The 25,246-nt window shown below is 45.1% G+C and overlaps 1 protein-coding gene and 2 long non-coding RNA genes across 6 annotated transcripts in view; all 3 read right to left on the bottom strand.

The window, feature by feature from the left end:
- Nucleotides 1-1,898: 1,898 nt before the first annotated feature.
- LOC127932561 (uncharacterized) lies at nt 1,899-5,502 on the bottom strand. Its single transcript, XR_008145953.1, has 5 exons — nt 5,395-5,502; nt 4,354-4,463; nt 4,214-4,264; nt 2,136-2,221; nt 1,899-2,023 (listed from the first exon to the last, which is right to left on the bottom strand). It is a non-coding gene; the product is annotated as an uncharacterized LOC127932561 (long non-coding RNA).
- A 526-nt stretch (nt 5,503-6,028) lies between these two features.
- LOC127932567 (uncharacterized) lies at nt 6,029-6,786 on the bottom strand. The gene is made up of 2 exons (XR_008145988.1): nt 6,753-6,786; nt 6,029-6,361 (listed from the first exon to the last, which is right to left on the bottom strand). It is a non-coding gene; the product is annotated as an uncharacterized LOC127932567 (long non-coding RNA).
- Nucleotides 6,787-9,000: 2,214 nt separating this feature from the next.
- The window catches only part of LOC127932559 (uncharacterized), a 77,990-nt gene continuing 61,744 nt past the window's right edge, over nt 9,001-25,246 (bottom strand). For all 4 annotated transcript variants that reach the window (XM_052528529.1, XM_052528530.1, XM_052528531.1 and 1 more), the window contains 5 exons: nt 24,337-24,490; nt 24,107-24,133; nt 10,014-10,040; nt 9,704-9,730; nt 9,001-9,381 (listed from right to left, as the gene is read on the bottom strand). In XM_052528529.1, the coding sequence (XP_052384489.1) occupies nt 9,104-9,381; nt 9,704-9,730; nt 10,014-10,040; nt 24,107-24,133; nt 24,337-24,490 (513 nt within the window). In that variant the 3' untranslated portion in view covers nt 9,001-9,103. The remainder of the gene's footprint in view (nt 9,382-9,703; nt 9,731-10,013; nt 10,041-24,106; nt 24,134-24,336; nt 24,491-25,246) is intronic.

The following is a 25,246-nucleotide window of genomic DNA, read 5'->3' as shown; positions in this document are numbered from 1 at the left end:
GATATAAAGACAACACTACTCTGTAGTGCTTTTTGGGCTGGGTTCTCCCTGTAGTTCAGGCCCCCCAGACAGCATACGAACACATAAGTCTTTCCTTCAATCATTATTTATGACAAGAAACAGTAGCTACTCAGCCTCATGGCAAAATGTGTAGAACATGGATTCTTGAAAGTTGAGACAAACTGAAAACGTGTGAAATGTTATAAAGGCAAAACATTTGCTTTGGGAATGTTCCTATTACTTTCAATATTATTCATTTCCATTTTGGTTCTTATTCCTGGAAATTATATTTTTTGGTGCAAAGGATCTCAATTTCAAATGCTCCCAATAAAATGTTTAAAATTCAAAAAAACAGGCAATAATGAATATTAACTGATAAAATATTGTATGTAGTTTCTTGCAATAGCCCTAAAATAATATTTCTCTTAAAACTGATTCCTAAAAGATTTGTCCAGAGACTTAGTCAACTCCGTCAGATTATTCTAAAATCGAAAAATGAGTCAGGAATACGCAGGGGCAGCTATACTATAAGGACCCTGTTTTTAACCTCTTCAACCTATGGGGGCGCTATGTCATTATTGGATAAAAAAACGTGTCCGTTTTAAGCGCAATATTTTGTCACAAAAAGATTCTCGACTATGCATATAATTGGCAGCTTTGGAAAGAAAACACTCTTGACGTTTCCAAAACTGCAAAGATATTATCTGTGAGTGCCCCAGAACTGATGCTACAGGCGAAACCAAGATCAAACTTCAAACAGGAAATGAGCAGGATTTGACGCTCTGTTTTTCATTGTCTCCTTATATGGCTGTGAAAGCACCACGAATTAGCCTGCCCTTTCTATCGTTTCTCCAAGTTGTCTGCAGCATTGTGACGTATGTGTAGGCATATCATTGGAAGATTGGCCATAAGAGACTACATTTACCAGGGGTCCGCCCGGTGTCCTTTGTTGAAATTGTTGCGTAATCTCCAAGCTGCTCGCATTCATCCATGTGATTGAGACAGAGAGGAGACTTCCAGGAATGATATATCATGAAGAGATATGTGAAAAACACCTTGAGGATTGATTCTAAACAATGTTTACCATGTTTCAGTCGATATTATGGAGTTAATGTGGAAGAAAGTTTGACGTTTGGATGAATGAATTTTCGGTTTTTTTTGGTAGCCAAACATGACGCAGAAAACGGACCGATTTCTCCTGCACAAATAATCTTTCAGGAAAAACTGAACATTTGCTATCTAACTGAGAGTCTCCTCATTGAAAACATCCGAAGTTCTTCAAAGGTAAATTATTTTATTTGAATGGTTTCCTGGTTTTTGTGAAAATGTTGCCTGCTGAATGCTAACGCTAAATGCTAACGCTAAATGCTAACGCTAGCTATCAATATTGTTACACAAATGCTTGTTTTGCTATGGTTGAGAAGCATATTTTTGAAAATCTGAGATGACAGTGTTGTTAACAAAAGGCTAAGCTTGAGAGCTAGCATATTGATTTAATTTCATTTGCGATTTTCATGAATAGTTAACGTTGTGTTATGGTAATGAGCTTGAGGCTGTATTCACGATCCCGGATGGCTCGACGCAAGAAGTTAACGACCTCAGTACATGCAGAGCAGCAAGACCACTCATGGTCTGTAAAGTTCATCATGTTCTGTACACTCAGTGTGTGTATGTATGTATGTATGTATATATATATATATATCCAATTAATATTCAGACAAATATTTGTGGGGAAAAAAGTTGACATTGCCCCATCTTTCAAGAATCTCCGAGCTCTAAAACGGCAAAAATTCTCTCCCAGCCTCATGTCAAAATGTGTAAAATAGCCATGAGACTAGCGTATAAAACGACAGTTCTTCCTGCACCATGGCAACAACCCCCCCCCTCCCAGGGGACTGCACTACCCCACTGTGTTGTATTGAAGGGAGGTAAATACTGCTGACCCGAGTCTTTAGTGAGTGTCTTGTCTGTCTTCAGCTGGGTCAAGACGCTGTCCTGGTCTCCATACGACCTTACATTGACTCTACAGAAGAGAGGAGGACACAAACAGTTTGTTTTTGACACACACACACACACACACACACACACACACACACACACACACAGCTAATTTGATCTCTCTCAGACAACCGTACCTGAGGTTGTTGGTGTCAATGAGGAAGAGGAAGAAGGGCTCCACACCGCTGTGTTTGCTGAGCGGACACACCGCAGTCTCCTCCGCCTGGAGAACAAACATTAAAACACAACCTTGCCACAACCTTTGAGAAACATTACATTAGGCCTATATGAATCCTACCCTGAAAGAACATCTCAAGAACAGCAGACCCTTTTCCTTTCTTCCTGAGCCAATCAAAATTCACCTAGACCTATCGTCAAGTTGCTAGGTAACATGACTGAACAACATTGTTTGTTATCAAAACAATAACAAGCGACCCGGGGAAAGGTTTAAACGCCCGTGACACGGTTTGTGAAATTATATCAAATGTGAGCAAAAATCACACAGTAATAGAAGTCATTTAGTCCTTTTCCGTTTCATCTCGAAAAGCTGTTTTCTTTGCTGTAAAACTGTTCTCTCTCTGGTATTGCTGCTCGACAGCAAACGTGCAAAGCCTATCAGACTGGCGTGTGTGGCCTGTGTGCTCTTGGTTATACCAGGGATTAAATGTTAACCAACTTTACTCACTCTGCTCCAATGTATCAAATGTATCAAGTGTAAGAGCAGAAGACTGATCAGGGTCTGCATCCCTCACTCGCCATCACGGCTACAAACTGATGGAGGAATAGATGAGCAGGAAGAGCTGACGGAGAGGAGCAGGTGAGTGAGGTCAGGTACGGGATGAGACCGGCGGATGACAGCACACGTGATATGAAAGTGAAGTGAACATTGTTGGACCGGCGCATATAAGAGACTAGTTGCTGTTCCTCCCCCCTCGTGTAATACCTCGCGCTGCTCCTCCCCTCGTGTAATACCTCGCGCTGCTCCTCCCCCTCGTGTAATACCTCTGCGCTGCTCCTCCCCCTCGTGTAATACCTCGCGCTGCTCCTCCCCCCTCGTGTAATACCTCGCGCTGCTCCTCCCCCCTCGTGTAATACCTCGCGCTGCTCCTCCCCCCTCGTGTAATACCTCACGCTGCTCCTCCCCCCTCGTGTAATACCTCACGTTTCTCTTCCCCGTTCACTGAACCTTCTCCCAGCCAGGACAATGGCAACAATAGAAACCAAACAACATATATACAAAGCAAAAGTCTTACTTCCTAATTATCCGCTAGCTATATGTGAAACGTAATAATGTAGTTAGCTAGTTTAACAGGCAAAAATGACCTAAGACTAATGTTAAGTAAGGTAGATTCAAGTCTTTGTGGCTAGCTAGCCAACAGTAGTAGCTAGCTAGCCAACAGTAGAAGCTAGCTAGCCAACAGTAGTAGCTAGCTAGCCAACAGTAGTAGCTAGCTAGCCAACAGTAGTAGCTAGCTAGCCAACAGTAGTAGCTAGCTAGCCAACAGTAGTAGCTAGCTAGCCAACAGTAGTAGCTAGCTAGCCAACAGTAGTAGCTAGTTAGCCAACAGTAGTAGCTAGCTAGCCAACAGTAGTAGTTAATTAGCTACAGTAGTAGCTAGCTAACAGTAGTAGCTAAAGTTAGCCCTATTGAATAACTATGGGCTTGCGATCTACGCTCACTACAGTGGGTATCGTGGGCCGGCAAACATGCCAAAAAGAACACATGTATTTATTAAACGTATTAAGACAAAATATTGTATTCTGGGAACATAGAGGTGAATAGGCAACATTTGCTTCAGATCAAATCATTTTTATACTTTTTTTTTTTTACCAACGTTTTTTTCATGGGTTACTTCATATTTCTGTTCATACTTTCCATCGACGCGTGATATTTTGATATGTCAAAATACGAACAAAAAAATATGGAACAAATGGAATACACATCGGAGAAGTGCCCTTCACGCCCTGTTTCACTTTGATTTGGACTCATGCTTCGACCCTCCAGTGCTCGGAGCGCAGTAGATTGCATTTTGAGAAACACCAAATGTCTCACATAGTAGTCTATATCTCACCTTATCTACTTGATAGTGAAACCAATACCATGGTATTGTTGAACAGTCGATTTTGATTGGCTGGCGGGTCGTTCTAGAGAGTGCATTCATTTCAGATAACGGAAGAGTTGCAAAAGAGATTTGGTTTGATGAGATCTACTCACTGTGTAGGACAGCACTCCATTAACACGAGACTTGGAGAGACTGAATCCCACCTATATGGAGAGAGAAAACAATGATACAATTCACTAACTGGAGACAATATAGCCAGAGATGAAGCTGCACACACATCAGATGTTCTTACAGGGTGCTTGCTGTTGTCCTCGGGCAGTCTCAGGAGAGAACCTTGACGTCCAGGGTTCCGTTGGCAAAGAAACCAAAGGTGTTGAGATGAACCACAAACCTAGAGTCATTCTGAGAGAGAGAGGTGGAGGGAGAGAGAGGAGGAGGGGAGAGAGTGGAGGTGGAGGGAGGAGGTGGAGGGGAGAGAGAAAGAGGTGGAGGGGGAGAGAGAAAGAGGTGGAGGGGAGAGAGAAAGAGGTGGAGGGGAGAGAGAAGAGGTGGAGGGAAGGATGGGGGAGAGACAGGTTGGAGGGAGGAAGAGAGGGAGGTGGAGGGGAGATGAAGAGAAATGAAGGGAGAAATGAAGGGGAGGGACGGGTTGGAGGGAGGAAGAGAGTTGGGGGGGAGAAATGGAGGGGAGAAATGAAGGGGAGAGACGGGTTGGAGGGAGGAAGAGAGTTGGGGGAGGCCGATGAGGGGAGAAAGAATGAGGGTGAGAGGGGGCATTTGTTATCCAAGTATGACAAATATCAATGTGAAAAATGTATCAATTTATTTTTTTACCTTTATTTAACTAGGCATGTCAGTTAAGAACTATTTCTTATTTTCAGGGGCAGGATGACAGATTTGTACCTAGTCCACTAGGCTACCCTGCCTCCCCATCACGGGAACATCGAGGGTGTAGACAGTGTATCTAGCTGAAGGCGTTAACATCTCAGCTGATGTAACGTTAGCCAGCCAGCTAACTAACCAACCATTTTCTAGTTGTTTAGCTGCAACGTTTCTTTGACAGTCAAGTGTAAAAATCAGAGACACATTAAAAGGTTGCCTAGTTAGCCAGCCAACTAAATAGCTGGCTAAGTTAAGTGATTAGTAGCAAACAGTTGCAGAAATCCCCTGACGTAGGTGCTACACGTTAGCCAGCTAGCTTAGCTATGGCTGAAAAGGGAAAAAACATTGCTACCACTATCCCAAGTTTGCATATTATTGGCTATAAGTGCACATTACCTGAGAACACACAGTATATGAAGTAACGTTAAAGCAAGGTTGGTGTTTATTTTACCTTTAGGGCGAGTTTGTGTCTTCTTGCTTCGCAAAAGACCAGCACGAGTACGAAAACCGCTAAACCAACGCCCCCATGTCGTCCCATGGTAGCTCACTAGACGGCTGGGTTAACGACTAGAGTATACACCTATTCACTACAGAATAAATTATATTCCTTGATAACGAGTGAAAAATATTCAATTTACCCAAACTATTTTGCTTCCCTAGTTCACACTTCCTGGTATCATCGCTACCTACACGTCACCAGAGTAACCGGTGCCCACTCTGCTGCGGTGCTCCCAGGCGGAGGGAGGGTGCAGGACAACACAAAACACCAGCTAAGGTTTTAAACAAGTCTTCTCCAAAGACTGAATATCGTTTCCTGAGAAATAACTACTGTTGTAAATGTTTGTGCTCAATGCATCAGTCAGGTTTAGACTAAAATAAGTCAGTCCAATATGATTATGATGGTGACTGCACTTTGTGACCTGTGACCACAATAATCTCCTAATAACAGTTTTTCTTAATTCAATGAAATATTTGATGAATGAATGGATCAGATAAATGTGTTTGTGTAGGGATAATGACATAGAAATATTAAAAGCTTAAAAATATATACAAATACCTTTATATACAGTGTAGTCTACTATTAATCAAATCAAATGTTTATTAATCACATGCACAGAATACAGCGGGTGTAAATGGCACAGTGAAATGCAAGCTCCTATACACAAAACATATCTCCCTTAAAGCTCTGAGGAAGGCCGTGAGGCCGAAATGTAAAGCTTACTAAAGAGCAGTGATACTATCAAGAGCAGTGATACTATCAAGAACAGTGATTCTATCAAGAGCAGTGATTCTATCAAGAGCAGTGATTCTATCAAGAGCAGTGATTCTATCAAGAGCAGTGATTCTATCGAGAGCAGTGATTCTATCGAGAGCAGTGATTCTATCGAGAGCAGTGATTCTATCAAGAGCAGTGATTACTATCAAGAGCAGTGATTCTATCGAGAGCAGTGATTCTATCGAGAGCAGTGATTCTATCGAGAGCAGTGATTCTATCGAGAGCAGTGATTCTATCGAGAGCAGTGATTCTATCGAGAGCAGTGATTCTATCGAGAGCAGTGATTCTATCAAGAGCAGTGATTCTATCGAGAGCAGTGATTCTATCGAGAGCAGTGATTCTTCGAGAGCTGATTCTATCGAGAGCAGTGATTCTATCGAGAGCAGTGATACTATCGAGAGCAGTGATTCTAAGAGCAGTGATTCTATCGAGAGCAGTGATTCTATCGAGAGCAGTGATTCTATCGAGAGCAGTGATTCTATCGAGAGCAGTGATTCTATCAAGAGCAGTGATTCTATCAAGAGCAGTGATACTATCAAGAGCAGTGATTCTATCGAGAGCAGTGATTCGAGAGCAGTGATTCTAAGAGCAGTGATTCTATCGAGAGCAGTGATTCTATCAAGAGCAGTGCACGGGTTCTTTCTTTTTCTCTCTCATCTTATTCAACCATTAAAAAGCAAAGTCCCTGAGCAGTGACCACCTGAGACATGAAGCTAATTCAAGACAGTTAAAGGGAATATCTGGTACTTCTGTATACTTTTCAGCCAGTAGTTCTGAAAGTAGGCCCCAGGGCCAAAAGTGGTCCTCAAAACTGTCATAATACCTCACATATGTGCAGATATGTTCACCACGTCATTACTCTCTCGCTCTGCTGTGTGTGATTCTTGCTAGTTGTCGGTCAAATGGTGAGGCTGAATCTCATTGTCTGGAACTCAAATTGCTAGAGGTTGGCCCACATGAGGGGGGGAAATGTAGGGAAAATGGCACAACACAGCTTCCAGAAAACAGTGGCTTTCAAAGCAGGCATTTCACACGTTGACACACCCAGCCCAAAGCGGGAGGTTTAAGAAATACTAACTAGTTCCCAAAGTACCGAAGCATGTCTTTAAACATTCATAATGTTGCAGCTCGATAGCCTCTTGTTTATGATAATACATCCTTCATTTACATTGGACATTTTTAGTTGTTTAGCTATTATCCAGAGTCCAGACATCCAGAGCATTTCAACTGAGGTAACATACATTACAGATATTACACATTACAGTCACAGTGATGTCTTTTGTAAATGCTACACGATGTGCATTAGAAAAGCTCTTCGTTCTTTGGCACAAACCCCCTGAGTGAACTGTTGTTGAGGCTGTGCATTCAGACCTTTATATCAGCTTTCATATTGCAGATAGATTGTCACTTCCATCAATGTAATTGTCTGCATCATTTCCAATCCCCCATATTTATTTTTTGTAAATATACATATATATAAAATCTGTATATTTAAAAAAATATATTTTCTCCAAACCCTCCCATCCTTCAGCTCCACTCAAACCCTCCCATCCTTCAGCTCCACTCAAACCCTCCCATCCTTCAGCTCCACTCAAACCCTCCCATCCTTCAGCTCCACTCAACCCCTCCCATCCTTCAGCTCCACTCAAACCCTCCCATCCTTCAGCTCCACTCAAACCCTCCCATCCTTCAGCTCCACTCAACCCCTCCCATCCTTCAGCTCCACTCAACCCCTCCCATCCTTCAGCTCCACTCAAACCCTCCCATCCTTCAGCTCCACTCAACCCCTCCCATCCTTCAGCTCCACTCAACCCCTCCCATCCTTCAGCTCCACTCAACCCCTCCCATCCTTCAGCTCCACTCAAACCCTCCCATCCTTCAGCTCCACTCAAACCCTCCCATCCTTCAGCTCCACTCAACCCCTCCCATCCTTCAGCTCCACTCAACCCCTCCCATCCTTCAGCTCCACTCAACCCCTCCCATCCTTCAGCTCCACTCAACCCCTCCCATCCTTCAGCTCCACTCAAACCCTCCCATCCTTCAGCTCCACTCAAACCCTCCCATCCTTATATATTACCTTTATTTTACTAGGCAAGTCAGTTAAGAACACATTCTTATTTTCAATGACGGCCTAGGAACAGTGGGTTAACTGCCTGTTCAGGGGCAGAACGACAGATTTCTACCTTGTCAGCTCGGGGATTTGAACTTGCAACCTTTCGGTTACTAGTCCAATGCTCTAACCACTAACCCTCCCATCCTTCAGCTCCACTCAACCCCTCCCATCCTTCAGCTCCACTTAACCCCTCCCATCCTTCAGCTCCACTCAACCCCTCCCATCCTTCAGCTCTACTCAACCCCTCCCATCCTTCAGCTCCACTCAAACCCTCCAATCCTTCAGCTCCACTCAACCCCTCCCATCCTTCAGCTCCACTCAACCCCTCCCATCCTTCAGCTCTACTCAACCCCTCCAATCCTTCAGCTCCACTCAAACCCTCCAATCCTTCAGCTCCACTCAAACCCTCCCATCTATCTCTGAACACCACCATTTCTATTTGCCAGATATTTTTCAACTGTGCTGTAATGTTTCACAAAAGTTCTGAACCTTTCTATTCTCACATTTTTGGCAAATAATTATTGTGATTCATCCTACATTGTCCCTAAAACCATTACCCCGTAGCAACATATGTGGGATACATACACACACCCACAGTCATACACACTATCCACCCTTCCCCACAAACAACCACACCCACAGTCACACACACTATCCACCCTTCCCCACAAACAACCACAGATGTTCAATAGTTGTTCCATCCCTGAGCCCATCTCAAGAGAAGACTTGATGTGCGAATGCATACAGAGTTGTAGTCATACTGTATACAGTTCAGACATTGTTTGGGAACTTTATCTCTAACTCATCAGCCAGATTGTTCTGGTTAATCTTCCTCAGGATCTCCAGTGTGATCTTCACAGCTCCCTCATCACAGTAGTTCTGTACCATCCTATCCACTGTGACCAGCCTGTCAGCATCCTCCAGCAGGCCCCCTGAGATGGAAGAGAAGCGCTCCACACCCTTCATCAGGCACCACTGAAATTTCTTCAGGTCGCTTCGACTCAGCTTTTCCATAGTGTCCAACAGCAGAAAATGAACCTTTGTTGTCCCTAGACACAGAAATAAAAATATGAAACATAACTAAAATATGTAAACAACAGGTTCCCTATTGTATACTGAGTCTACCTTTAATTATTGTAATTAAGTGGAAGGCGCTTAACCACAGGAGTCGAGGTGCGACCAAACTATTAAATCCTAGTTAAAAGGAAAAGGTGTAACACTCACTAAACATTAAGTAACTAATTAGTAACTCATGTTTTCTACCTTTTATCTTTGGGATTCTAAAAAGCTAGGTTATTGTGTTTGCTGCAAAAATTTGATATTAAGGAACACAATTAAATCTCTTGGGGGAAGACGAGAAATTATATCTACCCGATGTAGCGCCACCTGGTGGTGTAACTGTGGATAAAAATAAACTGATTACAAGGGCTCCTCAAGACATTATTTCATTTGACAGACCATCCATATCATTAACAAGCGGGTATATAGTATTAAACATGAGCTAGGTTACAACGAAGGCAAGATCCAATGTCTCTGTACACCATCATTAATTTTACAACTCAGAACCACAAGGATAATTAGAGTTCTTCACATTTGATTTCCTCATAGTATCATTGTTTATGATGAGGAAACCATCGGTGATGAGACTAAGACAAGTAGTAGGTTTGATGAGAACCGTTACCTGAAGAGGGAACTTCTGTTGCGGAGACTGTGGATGAGAAAGAGAAGGTGTTGTACTATGTAGTAAAATAACGATGGATCATAATTGAATTGAATCTAATTGAATATCCGTATACCGGCATACTAGATTAGTAAGGGTTTTGATTCAATAACCTTCAGCCAACTACTAAGTGAAAACCTTGTTGTAAACCATTTCCCTGCTGAGTTATCCCCTGGGGGCGTGGCTGTAAGAGAAAACCAATGAAATGACAATACATTTCCTGCTGAGTTATCCCCTGGGGGCGTGGCTGTAAGAGAAAACCAATGAAATGACAATACATTTCCCTGCTGAGTTATCCCCTGGGGGCGTGGCTGTAAGAGAAAACCAATGAAATGACAACACATTTCCCTGCTGAGTTATCCCCTGGGGGCGTGGCTGTAAGAGAAAACCAATGAAATGACAATACATTTCCCTTTAACCAGACATTGTTAATGCTAAATAGGTCATATCAGGGTCTTGTACTGATGCTCTACGTAAGGATACAGTATTATTCAGCAGTTTAAGGACCAGACATGAAATGGGTCTAGAATATTTATTGAGGAAATAGAAGTGAGAACGTGCATTCAGTCGGGAAATGAGAATGAACCGGATGAAGTAGAGGGATTCAGGAGGGAAATGAGACTGGACCGGATGAAGTAGAGGGATTCAGGAGGGAAATGAGACTGGACCGGATGAAGTAGAGGGATTCAGGAGGGGAGTGAGAATGAACCGGATGAAGTAGAGGGATTCAGGAGGGGAGTGAGAATGGACCGGATGAAGCAGAGGGATTCAGGAGGGGAGTGAGAATGGACCGGATGAAGTAGAGGGATTCAGGAGGGGAGTGAGAATGGACCGGATGAAGTAGAGGGATTCAGGAGGGGAGTGAGAATGGACCGGATGAAGTAGAGGGATTCAGGAGGGGAGTGAGAATGGACCGGATGAAGTAGAGGGATTCAGGAGGGGAGTGAGAATGGACCGGATGAAGTAGAGGGATTCAGGAGGGGGAGTGAGAATGGACCGGATGAAGCAGAGGGATTCAGGAGGGGAGTGAGAATGGACCGGATGAAGTAGAGGGATTCAGGAGGGAGTGAGAATGGACCGGATGAAGTAGAGGGATTCAGGAGGGGAGTGAGAATGGACCGGATGAAGTAGAGGGATTCAGGAGGGAGTGAGAATGGACCGGATGAAGTAGAGGGATTCAGGAGGGGAGTGAGAATGGACCGGATGAAGTAGAGGGATTCAGGAGGGAAATGAGAATGGACCGGATGAAGTAGAGGGATTCAGGAGGGGAGTGAGAATGAACCGGATGAAGCAGAGGGATTCAGGAGGGGAGTGAGAATGGACCGGATGAAGTAGAGGGATTCAGGAGGGGAGTGAGAATGAACCGGATGAAGCAGAGGGATTCAGGAGGGGAGTGAGAATGGACCGGATGAAGTAGAGGGATTCAGGGGGGAGTGAGAATGAACCGGATGAAGCAGAGGGATTCAGGAGGGGAGTGAGAATGGACCGGATGAAGTAGAGGGATTCAGGAGGGGAGTGAGAATGGACCGGATGAAGTAGAGGGATTCAGGAGGGGAGTGAGAATGGACTGGATGAAGCAGAGGGCTGTAGAGGAGGGATTCAGGAGGGGAGTGAGAATGGACTGGATGAAGCAGAAGGCTGTAGAGGAGGGATTCAGGAGGGAAATGAGAATGGACCGGATGAAGTAGAGGGCTGTAGACGAGGGATTCAGGAGGGGAGTGAGAATGGACCGGATGAAGTAGAGGGATTCAGGAGGGGAGTGAGAATGGACCGGATGAAGTAGAGTGATTCAGGAGGGGAGTGAGACTGGACCGGATGAAGCAGAGGGATTCAGGAGGGGAGTGAGAATGGACCGGATGAAGTAGAGGGATTCAAGAGGGGAGTGAGAATGGACCGGATGAAGTAGAGGGATTCAGGAGGGGAGTGAGAATGGACCGGATGAAGTAGAGGGATTCAGGAGGGGAGTGAGAATGGACCGGATGAAGCAGAGGGATTCAGGAGGGGAGTGAGAATGGACCGGATGAAGCAGAGGGATTCAGGAGGGAAATGAGAATGGACCGGATGAAGTAGAGGGCTGTAGAGGAGGGATTCAGGAGGGGAGTGAGAATGGACTGGATGAAGCAGAAGGCTGTAGAGGAGGGATTCAGGAGGGAAATGAGAATGGACCGGATGAAGTAGAGGGCTGTAGAGGAGGGATTCAGGAGGGGAGTGAGAATGGACTGGATGAAGCAGAAGGCTGTAGAGGAGGGATTCAGGAGGGGAGTGAGAATGGACTGGATGAAGTAGAGGGCTGTAGAGGAAGGATTCAGGAGGGGAGTGAGAATGGACCGGATGAAGTAGAGGGCTGTAGAGGAGGGATTCAGGAGGGGAGTGAGAATGGACTGGATGAAGTAGAGGGCTGTAGAGGAGGGATTCAGGAGGGAGTGAGAATGAACCGGGTGAAGTAGAGGGCTGTAGAGGAGGGATTCAGGAGGGGTTCACTCTGTAGGGTTTGGCTAGGAGCCTCAGGTAGACTTCACCATCAGGCTGTGGTAGTTAGGCTACTGTGGTAAAGGCAATCCCAAAAAGAGAACTCCAAGTTAGTCGGACCCTGGAGAGGAAGTGAGACGTTTTGTACTGCAGGTGCTGAATGGTTGGCGGTGTCGCTTGATGTAGTCAAGGTGTCTGGACGAAATGCCCACAGAGTGAGCCAACCTTTGACCCCAGGACAGTAAGCAGAAGTGATGGTGGCAAAAAAAATGAAAAAAAGTCCCTTGAAGAGAAGCTTTAAGAGGAACCAAGAAGCCAATCCCACAAGATAGAACTGCCAAAGGGATCGGAGTTGCAATCCACTGCAGGGAGAGCCTGCAGAGTTCTGTCTTACTATCCAGGTCTGTTCCCAAACAATTCGAGCTTCTACTTTAAAAAAAATCCACCTTTCCAGAAACAAGTCTCTCATCGTTGCCGCTTGTTATAGATCCCCTTCAGCCCCCAGCTGTGCCCTGGACACCATATGTGAATTGATTGCCCCCCATTATCTTCAGAGCTCGTGCTGCTAGGTTACCTAAACTGGGACATGCTTAACACCCCGGCCATTCTACAATCTATGCTTGATGCCCTCAATCTTACACAAATGATCAATGAACCTACCAGGTACAACCCCAAATCCGTAAACACGGGCCCCTCATAGAAATCATCCTAACCAACATGCCCTCCAAATACACCTCTGCTGTCTTCAACCAGGATCTCAGCAATCACTGCCATATTGCCGGCGTTCGTAATGGGTCTGCAGTCAAACGACCACCATTCATCACTGTCAAACACTCCCTAAAACCCTTCCGCGAGCAGGCCTTTCTAATCGACCTGGCCCGGTTATCCTGGTAGGATATTGACCTCATTCCGTCAGTAGAGGATGCCTGGTTATTCTTTAAAAAGTGCTTTCCTCAAAATCTTAAATAAGCATGCCCCATTCAAAAATGTAGAACCAGGAACAGATATAGCCCTCGGTTCACTCCAGACCTGACTGCTCTTGACCAGCACAAAAACATCCTGTGGCTTACTGCATTAGCATCGAAGAGCCCCTGCGATATTGAACTTTTCAGGGAAGTTAGGAACCAATATACACAGGCAGTTAGGAAAGCAAAGGCTAGCTTTTTCAAACAAAAATGTGCATCCTGTAGCACAAACTCCAAAAAGTTCTGGGACACTGTAAAGTCCATGCAGAATAAGAGCACCTCCTCCCAGCTGCCCACTGCACTGAGGCTGGGAAACACTGTCACCACTGATAAAGCCACAATAATTGAGAATTTCAAGAAGCATTTTTCTATGGCTGGCCATGCTTTCCACCTGGCCACCCCTACCCCGGTCAACAGCCCTGCACCCCCTACAGAAACTTGCCCAAGCCTCCCCCATTTTTCCTTCACCCAAATCCAGATAGCTGATATTCTGAAAGAGCTGCAAAATCTGGACCCCTACAAATCAGCCAGGCTAGACAATCTGGACCCCTACAAATCAGCCAGGCTAGACAATCTGGACCCCTACAAATCAGCCAGGCTAGACAATCTGGACCCCTACAAATCAGCCAGGCTAGACAATCTGGACCCCTACAAATCAGCCAGGCTAGACAATCTGGACCCCTACAAATCAGCCAGGCTAGACAATCTGGACCCCTACAAATCAGCCAGGCTAGACAATCTGGACCCCTACAAATCAGCCAGGCTAGACAATCTGGACCCCTACAAATCAGCCAGGCTAGACAATCTGGACCCCTACAAATCAGCCAGGCTAGACAATCTGGACCCCTACAAATCAGCCAGGCTAGACAATCTGGACCCCTACAAATCAGCCAGGCTAGACAATCTGGACCCCTACAAATCAGCCAGGCTAGACAATCTGGACCGTCTCTTCCAAAAATGATCCGCAGAAATTGTTGCAACCCGCCCCTATTACCAGCCTGTTCAACCTCTCTTTCGTACCGTCTGATATCCCCAAAGATTGGAAAGCTGCAGCGGTCATCCCCCTCTTCAAAGGGGGAGACACTCTAGACCCAAACTGCTACAGACCTATATCTATCCTGCCATGCCTTTCCAAGGTCTTCGAAAGCCAAGTTAACAAACAGATCACCGACCATTTTGAATCCCACCGCACATTCTCCGCTATGCAATCTGGTTTCCGAGCTGGTCATGGGTGCACCTCAGCCATGCTCAAGGTCCTAAACGATATCATAACCGCCAATGATAAGAGACAATACTGTGCAGCTGTATTCGTCAACATGGCCAAGGCTTTCGACTCTGTCAATCACCACATTCTTATCAGCAGTCTCAACAGCCTTGGTTTCTCAAATGACTGCGTCAAATGGTTCACCAACTACTTCTCAGATAGACTTCAGTGTGTCAAATCGGAGGGCCTGTTCTCCAGACCTCTGACAGACTCTCTATGGGGGTGCCAGTGTTCAATCTTCGGTCCAAGTCTTTTCTCTGTATACATCAATGATGTAGCTCTTGCTGCTGGTGATTTGCTGATCCACCTCTACGCAGACGACACCATTCTGTATACTTTTGGCCCTTCTTTGGACACTGTGTTAACTAACCTTCAGACAAGCTTCAATGCCAAACAACTCTCCTTCCGTGGCCTCCAACTGCTCTTAAATGCAAGTAAAACTAAATGCATGCTCTTCAACTGGTCTTCAACCACTACTCTGTACGGTTCTGACTTAGGTAGTTGTCCACATATTCTAGGTGTCTGGTTAGACTATAAACTCTCCTTCTAGACTCACATTAAGCATCTCCAATCCAAAATGAAATCTAGACTCGGCTTCCTATTTTGCATCAAAGCATCCTTCACTCATGCTGCCAAACATACCTTCGTAAAACTGACTATCCTACTGATCATTGACTTCGGCGATGTCATTTACAAAATAGCCTCCAACACTCTTCTCAGCAAATTGGATGCAGTCTATCACAGTGCCATCCGTTTTGTCATCAAAGCACCATATACTACCCACCACTGCGACCTGTATGCTCTCATTGGCTGGCCCTCGCTTCATATTCGTCGCCAAACCCACTGGCTCCAGGTCATCTATAAGTCTTTGCTAGGTAAAGCCCACCCTTATCTCAGCTCACTGATCACCATAGCAGCACCCACCCGTAGCACACGCTCCAGCAGGTATATTTCACTGGTCACCCCCAAAGCCAATTCCTCCTTCCTTTCCTTCCTGCAAAAATCACTGAAGCTGGAGACTCATATCTCCCTCACTAACTTTAAGCAAAAGCTGTCAGAGCAGCTCACAGTGCAGTGCACCTGAACATAGCCCATCTGTAAATAACCCATCCAACTACCTCATCCCCATATTGTTATTTATTTGGCTCCTTTGCACCCCAGTATCTCTACTTGCACACTCATCTTCTGCACATCTCTCTATCCAGTGTTTAATTGCTATATTGTAATTACCTCTCCACTATGGCCTATTTATTGCCTTACCTCCCTTATCCTACATCTTTTGCACACACTGTATATAGACTTATTCTATTGTATTATTGACTGTATGTTTGTTTATTCCGCGTGTAACTCTGTGTTGATGTTTGTGACACACTGCTTTGCTTTATCTTGGCCAGGTCGCAGTTGTAAATGAGAACTTCACCTCAACTGGCCTACCTGGTTAAATAAAGGTGAAATAAATAAAAAATCCTAAGTTACAGTACACATGAAGATAAAATGATCAGGCCTACTGTACATCTTACTGTATAAATGATCAGGCCTACTGTACATCTTACTGTAGAAATGATCAGGCCTACTGTACATCTTACTGTAGAAATGATCAGGCCTACTGTACATCTTACTGTAGAAATGATCAGGCCTACTGTACATCTTACTGTAGAAATGATCAGGCCTACTGTACATCTTACTGTAGAAATGATCAGGCCTACTGTACATCTTACTGTAGAAATGATCAGGCCTACTGTACATCTTACTGTAGAAAGGATTGTTGAAAACAAGTCTAGGTTGGAACGGTTGCTGTTAAAATACAAGTACTCATTTTTATTCTGAACTGGACAAAACTGATTGAAGCAAGATGTTTTTTGAGGCAACCCACTCACATAGTTCTGGGTTGCTCATCTACAGCAGGAAGTGGTATCCTGCCTGACTGAGAACCCACTCACATAGTTCTGGGTTGCTCATCTACAGCAGGAAGTGGTATCCTGCCTGACTGAGAACCCACTCACATAGTTCTGGGTTGCTCATCTACAGCAGGAAGTGGTATCCTGCCTGACTGAGAACCCACTCACATAGTTCTGGGTTGCTCATCTACAGCAGGAAGTGGTATCCTGCCTGACTGAGAACCCACTCACATAGTTCTGGGTTGCTCATCTACAGCAGGAAGTGGTATCCTGCCTGACTGAGAACCCACTCACATAGTTCTGGGTTGCTCATCTACAGCAGGAAGTGGTATCCTGCCTGACTGAGAACCCACTCACATAGTTCTGGGTTGCTCATCTACAGCAGGAAGTGATATCCTGCCTGACTGAGAACCCACTCACATAGTTCTGGGTTGCTCATCTACAGCAGGAAGTGGTATCCTGCCTGACTGAGAACCCACTCACATAGTTCTGGGTTGCTCATCTACAGCAGGAAGTGGTATCCTGCCTGACTGAGAACCCACTCACATAGTTCTGGGTTGCTCATCTACAGCAGGAAGTGGTATCCTGCCTGACTGAGAACCCACTCACATAGTTCTGGGTTGCTCATCTACAGCAGGAAGTGGTATCCTGCCTGACTGAGAACCCACTCACATAGTTCTGGGTTGCTCATCTACAGCAGGAAGTGGTATCCTGCCTGACTGAGAACCCACTCACATAGTTCTGGGTTGCTCATCTACAGCAGGAAGTGGTATCCTGCCTGACTGAGAACCCACTCACATAGTTCTGGGTTGCTCATCTACAGCAGGAAGTGGTATCCTGCCTGACTGAGAACCCACTCACATAGTTCTGGGTTGCTCATCTACAGCAGGAAGTGGTATCCTGCCTGACTGAGAACCCACTCACATAGTTCTGGGTTGCTCATCTACAGCAGGAAGTGGTATCCTGCCTGACTGAGAACCCACTCACATAGTTCTGGGTTGCTCATCTACAGCAGGAAGTGGTATCCTGCCTGACTGAGAACCCACTCACATAGTTCTGGGTTGCTCATCTACAGCAGGAAGTGGTATCCTGCCTGACTGAGAACCCACTCACATAGTTCTGGGTTGCTCATCTACAGCAGGAAGTGGTATCCTGCCTGACTGAGAACCCACTCACATAGTTCTGGGTTGCTCATCTACAGCAGGAAGTGGTATCCTGCCTGACTGAGAACCCACTCACATAGTTCTGGGTTGCTCATCTACAGCAGGAAGTGGTATCCTGCCTGACTGAGAACCCACTCACATAGTTCTGTGTTGCTCATCTACAGCAGGAAGTGGTATCCTGCCTGACTGAGAAAGCAGTAGATCTTCACATCCAGTTTGGCACCACATACCTATGAGGGTTCTCAACTCTGGCGTACTTAAAAAACAAGTACAGAAACAGACTCCATGCTGAGCAAGACCTCAGGGTTGTTAACTGAGCCCAGAATAGAAATGCTTGTTGAAAGCTTCAATCAGCCACACACCTCTCATTAGGACCGTGTGTGTGTTTTCTGGTCTGTGTGATGTAATCAATCAGTGTATTCCAATTCAGAATAATAAGATGTATTGTATTTTTAACAGCAACAGTTCAAACCTAGATTTTTTAAACAATACTTTCTACAGTAAGATGTACAGTAGGCATGATCATGTTTCTTCTGTACTGTTACTTAGGGTTGCACGATCAAAAACTGAGCCTGTGTGTGTGTTTTCTGGTCTATGTGTGTGATGTGATCAATCAGCTTATTCCAGTTCAGAATGAAAATTATTTCCTATATTTTAACAGCAACAGTTCCAACCTAGACAGTTGCGTACAGTGCATTCGGAAAGTATTCAGACCCCTTCCCCACATTTTGTTACGTTACAACCTTAGTCTAAAATAGTCTACCCTAAAAATCCTTCATCTACACACAATACATGTTTGCAAATACATGTTTGCAAATGTATTTAAAAAGACAACAGAAATACCTTATTTACATAAGTATTCAGACCCTTTGCTATGAGACTCAAAATTGACCTCAGGTGCATCCTGTTTCCATTGATCATCCTTGAGATGTTTCTACAACTTGATTGGAGTCCACCTGTGGTAAATTCAATTGATTGGACATTATTTGGAAAGGCTCACACCTGTCTATATAAGGTCCCACAGTTCACAGTGCATGTCAGAGCAAAAACAAAGCCATGAGGTCGAAGGAATTGTTCGTAGAGCTCCGAGACAGGATTGTGTCGCAGCACGGATCTGGGGAAGGGTACCAAAAAAATGTCTGCAGCATTGAAGGTCCCTGAGAACACATTGGCCTCCATCATTCTTAAAAGGAAGAAGTTTGGAACCACCAAGACTCTTCCTAGACCTGGCCACCCGGCCAAACGGAGCAATCGGGGGCGAAGGTCAGGGAAGTGACCCAATGGTCACTGACAGAGCTTCAGAGTTTCTCTGTGGAGATGGGAGAACCTTCCAGAAGGACAACCATCTCTGCAGCACTCCACCAAATCAGGCCTTTATGGAAGTGTGGCCAGATAGAAACCACTCCTCAGTAAAGGTTTGCCAAAAGGCACCTAAAGGATTCACCTTCAACAAGACAACAACCCTAAGCACACAGCCAAGACAACGCAGGAGTGGCTTCGGGACAAGTCTCTGAATATCCTTGAGTGGCCCAGCCAGAGCCCAGACTTGAACCCAATCAAATATCTCTGGAGAGACCTGAAAATAGCTGTGCAGCGACACTCACCATCCATCCTGACAGAGCTTGACAGGATTTGCAGAGAAGAATGGGAGAATCTCCCCAAATACAGGTGTGCCAAGCTTGTTACGTCATACCCAAGAAGATTTGAGGATCAGGAGCTGATCGTGGACTACAGGAAAAGGCTGGCTGAACAGGTCCCCATTAACATCGATGGGACTGTAGTGGAGCGGGTCGAGAGTTTCAAGTTCCTTGGTGTCCACATCAGCAACAAACTATCATGGTCCAAACATACCAGGACAGTCGTTATGAGGGCACGACTACACCTTTTCTCCCTCAGGAGACTAAAGATTTGGCGTGTGTCCCCGATCCTCAAAAAGTTCTACAGCTGCACCATCGAGAGCATCCTGACCGGTTGCATCTCCGCCTGGTATGGCAACTGCTCGGTATCTGACCATAATGCGCTACAGAGGGTAGTGTGTACGGCCCAGTACATCACTGGAGCCAAGCTTCCTGCCATCCAGTACCTACAGTTGAAGTTGGAAGTTTACATACACTTAGGTTGGAGTCAATTAAACTTATTTTTCAACCACTCCACAAATTTCTTGATCACAAACTATAGTTTTGGCAAGTCGGTTAGGACATCTACTTTGTGCATGACACAAGTATTTTTTTCCACTGTATCATAATTCCAGTGGGTCAAAAGTTTACATACACTAAGTTGACTGTGCCTTTAAACAGCTTGGAAAATTCCAGAAAATTATGTCATGGCTTTAGAAGCTTCTGATTGGCTAATTGACATAATTTGAGTCAATTGGAGGTGTACCTGTGGATGTATTTCAAGGCCTTCCTTCAAACTTGATGCCTCTTTGCTTGACATCATGGGGAAATAAAAATAAATCAGCCAAGACCTCAGAAAAAAATTGTAGACCTCCACAAGTCTGGTTTATCCTTGGGAGCAATTTCCAAACGCCTGAAGGTATCACGTTCATCTGTACAAACAATAGTACACAAGTACCACGCAGCCGTCATACCGCTCAGGAAGGAAACAAGTTCTGTCTCCTAGAGATTAACACACTTTGGTGTGAAATGTGCAAATCAATCCCAGAACAATGGCAATGGACCTTCTGAAGATGCTGGAGGAAACAGGTACAAAAGTATCTATATCCAGAGTAAAACGACTGCTATAATCGACATACCCTGAAAGGCCGCTCAGTAAGGAAGAAGCCACCACCATAAAAAAGCCAGACTACGGTTTGCAACTGGATGTATTTCAAGGCCTACCTTCAAACTCAGTGCCTCTTTGCTTGACATCATGGGAAAATCAAAAGAAATCAGCCAATACCTCAAAACAAAACATTGTAGACTTCCACAAGTCTGGTTCATCATTGGGAACAATTTCCAAACGCCTGAAGGTACCATGTTCATCTGTACAAACAATAGTATGCAAGTATTAACACCATGGGACCACGCAGCTGTCATACCGCTCCGGAAGGAGACGCTTTCTGTCTCCTAATGATGTACGTACTTTGGTGCGAAAAGGACCTTGTGAAGACGATGGAGGAAACAGGTACAAAAGTATCTATATCCAAAGTAAAACGAGACCCATATCGACATAACCTGAAAGGCCGATAAGCAAGGAAGAAGCCACAGCTCCATAACCGCCATAAAAAAGCCAGACTACGGTTTGCACATGGGGACAAAGATCGTACTTTTTGGAGAAATGTCCTCTGGTCTCTTGAAACAAAAATAGAACTGTTTGGCCATAATGACCATCGGTATGTTTGGAGGAAAAAGGGGATGCTTGCAAGCCAAAGAACACCATCCCAACCGTGAAGCACAGGGGTGGCAGCATCATGTTGTGGGGGTGCTTTGTTGCAGGAGGGACTGGTGCACTTCACAAAATAGATGGCATCATGAGGAAGAAAATTATGTGGATATATTGAAGCAACATCTCAAGACATCAGTCAGGAAGTTAAAGCTTGGTCACAAATGGGTCTTCCAAATGGACAATGACCCCAAGCATACTTCCAAAGTTGTGGCAAAATGGCTTAAGGACAACAAAGTTAAGGTATTGGAGTGGCTATCACAAAGCCCTGACATCAATCCTATAGAACATTTGTGGGCAGAACTGAAAAAGCGGGTGCGAGCAAGGAGGCCTACAAACCTGACTCAGTTACACCAGCTCTGTCAGGAGGAATGGGCCAAAATTCACCCAACGTATTGGGGGAAGCTTGTGGAAGGCTACCCGATACGTTTGACTCAAGTTAAACCATTGAAAGGCAATGCTACCAACTACTAATTGAGTGTATGTAAACTTCTGACCCATTGTGAATGTGATGAAAGAAATAAAAGCTGAAATAAATAATTATCTACTATTATTCTGACATTTCACATTCTTAAAATAATGTGGTGATCCTAACTGACCTAAAACAGGGATTTTTAACTCGGATTAAATGTCAGGAATTGTGAAAAACGGAGTTTAAATATATTTGGCTAAGGTGTATGTAAACTTCCCACTTCAACTGTATATAAGAGGCGGTGTCAGAGGAAAGCCCAAAAAATTGTCAGACTCCAGTCACCCTAGTCATAGACTGTTTTCTCTGCTACCGCACGGCAAGCAGTACTGGAGCGCCAGGTCTAGGACCAAAAGGCTCCTTAACAGCTTCTACCCCCAAGCCATAAGACCCCCCCATTTGTTTTGTACACACTGCTACTCGCTGTTCATTATCTATGCATAGTCACTCCACCCCTACCTACATATACAAATGACCTCGACTAACCTGTACCCCCGCACATTGACTCGGTACCGGTACCCCCTGTATATAGCCTCCACATTGACTCTGTACCGGTACCCCCTGTATATAGCCTCCACATTGACTCTGTACCGGTACCCCCTGTATATAGCCTCCACATTGACTCGGTACCGGTACCCCCTGTATATAACCTCCACATTGACTCGGTACCGGTACCCCCTGTATATAGCCTCCACATTGACTCGGTACCGGTGCCCCCTGTATATAGCCTCCACATTGACTCGGTACCGGTACCCCTGTATATAGCCTCCACATTGACTCGGTACCGGTACCCCCTGTATATAGCCTCCACATTGACTCGGTACCAGTACCCCCTGTATATAGCCTCCACATTGACTCTGTACCGGTACCCCTGTATATAGCCTCCACATTGACTCTGTACCGGTACCCCTGTATATAGCCTCCACATTGACTCGGTACCGGTACCCCCTGTATATAACCTCCACATTGACTCGGTACCGGTACCCCTGTATATAGTCTCCACATTGACTCGGTACCGGTACCCCTGTATATAACCTCCACATTGACTCGGTACCGGTACCCCTGTATATAGTCTCCACATTGACTCTGTACCGGTACCCCTGTATATAGCCTCCGCATTGACTCGGGAACCGGTACCCCTGTATATAGTCTCCACATTGACTCTGTACCGGTACCCCCTGTATATAGTCTCCACATTGACTCTGTACCGGTACCCCTGTATATAGTCTCCACATTGACTCGGTACCGGTACCCCTGTATATAGTCTCCACATTGACTCGGTACCGGTACCCCCTGTATATAGCCTCCACATTGACTCGGTACCGGTACCCGCTGTATATAGCCTCCACATTGACTCGGTACCGGTACCCCTGTATATAACCTCCACATTGACTCGGTACCGGTACCCCCTGTATATAGTCTCCACATTGACTCGGTACCGGTACCCCTGTATATAACCTCCACATTGACTCGGTACCGGTACCCCTGTATATAGTCTCCACATTGACTCTGTACCGGTACCCCTGTATATAGCCTCCGCATTGACTCGGGAACCGGTACCCCCTGTATATAGTCTCCACATTGACTCTGTACCGGTACCCCTGTATATAGTCTCCACATTGACTCTGTACCGGTACCCCTGTATATAGTCTCCACATTGACTCGGTACCGGTACCCCCTGTATATAGTCTCCACATTGACTCGGTACCGGTACCCCTGTATATAGTCTCCACATTGACTCTGTACCGGTACCCCTGTATATAGCCTCCACATTGACTCTGTACCGGTACCCCTGTATATAGTCTCCACATTGACTCGGTACCGGTACCCCTGTATATAGTCTCCACATTGACTCGGTACCGGTACCCCTGTATATAGTCTCCACATTGACTCTGTACCGGTACCCCTGTATATAGCCTCCACATTGACTCTGTACCGGTACCCCTGTATATAGTCTCCACATTGACTCGGTACCGGTACCCCCTGTATATAGTCTCCACATTGACTCTGTACCGGTACCCCCTGTATATAGCCTCCACATTGACTCGGTACCGGTACCCCCTGTATATAACCTCCACATTGACTCGGTACCGGTACCCCCTGTATATAGTCTCCACATTGACTCTGTACCGGTACCTCCTGTATATAGCCTCGACATTGACTCTGTACCGGTACCCCCTATATATAGCCTCCACATTGACTCTGTACCGGTACCCCCTGTATATAGTCTCCACAGTGACTCGGTACCGGTACCCCCTGTATATAGTCTCCACAGTGACTCTGTACCGGTACCCCCTGTATACAGCCTCATTGTTATTTTATTGTGTTATTTTACAACACAGGAGAATGAGTTGTTCACAATTGAATTCCTCATAGTATCATTGCTTATGATTTTGAGTTGATGAGACGAAGACAAATATAAGGTTTGATGAGACCAGTTACCTGCAGACTTCACTTCTGTTGGTGAGGCTGTGGATTAAAAGAGGGTGATCTATTATGGTGAAATAATCAATTGTATCATAATTTAATTAAATCAACAACAGCAGCACTACTACTACTGCTACTACTACGACTACAATGACTGTTACTAATGTAATGTAAAATGTCAATGTAAAATGCTACTATTACAACTAGTTCTATTGTAACTCCTACTCTCTCTGAGTTTCAGTTACCTGGTAGTGAAACAAGGCGGTCCCATACACGTTCATTTTCAGGACCACCATGTTCTTCCAGAAGAAGATTCACTTTTTTAATAACAGTTTGTAAATACAACTGAAATGTCGGAATGTAGTTTGTATAGGAATCATAATCCACAAACTCTGCTTCCTGGAGAGAAAAAAAAGAACAAATATCAAGCCGAACAGAATTGTATGTGATTTCTATATCTTATCAAGGTAGCATCACAAAAATGACTGACATGTCATATCAGCACATTTCCTCTCTCTCTCTCATGTAATATTTATTAGACTACCTGTGGATCTATGTGATGTTCATCTGTTAGATCGGTGGAGAGGGTGTATTTTTGGTCCGGGGTTAGTCTACAGTTAGGATTTTTTCAATGTAGATTTCTCTGTCTCCATTCCTTGTCCTCCTGGTCTTACACACCTTGAGAGGATTGAAAATGGTTTGGAACACACTGTCATGATTTATTAGCACTGCCTGAAACATGGAAGCCCAAATGTCGCCCTCGGATCTTGAGGGTATCATCTTGATGTAATGGTTAAGATGTTGGGTTGGTGAGTGAGAGACCCGCAGGTCTGGATTCACCATTTAGAATTACATTACACCCAAAATATTGTCAGGAAAGCAAAGGCCAGCTTTATCAAGCAGAAATTTGCATCCTGTAGCTCCAACTCCAAAAAGTTCTGGGACACTGTAGAGTCCATGGAGAACAAGAGCACCTCCTCCCAGCTGCCCACTGCACTGAGGCTAGGCAATACGGTCACCACCGATAAATCCATGATAGTCAAAAACTTCAACAAGCATTTCTCAACGGCTGGCCATGCCTTCCTCCTGGCTACTCCAACCTCGGCCAACAGCCACGCCCCCGCAGCTACTCGCCCAAGCCTCCCCAGCTTCTCC

This window comes from Oncorhynchus keta, chromosome 10, assembly GCF_023373465.1.
Source record: "Oncorhynchus keta strain PuntledgeMale-10-30-2019 chromosome 10, Oket_V2, whole genome shotgun sequence".
NCBI lineage: Eukaryota > Metazoa > Chordata > Actinopteri > Salmoniformes > Salmonidae > Oncorhynchus > Oncorhynchus keta.
This window is presented reverse-complemented; position numbering and strand designations above follow the sequence as displayed.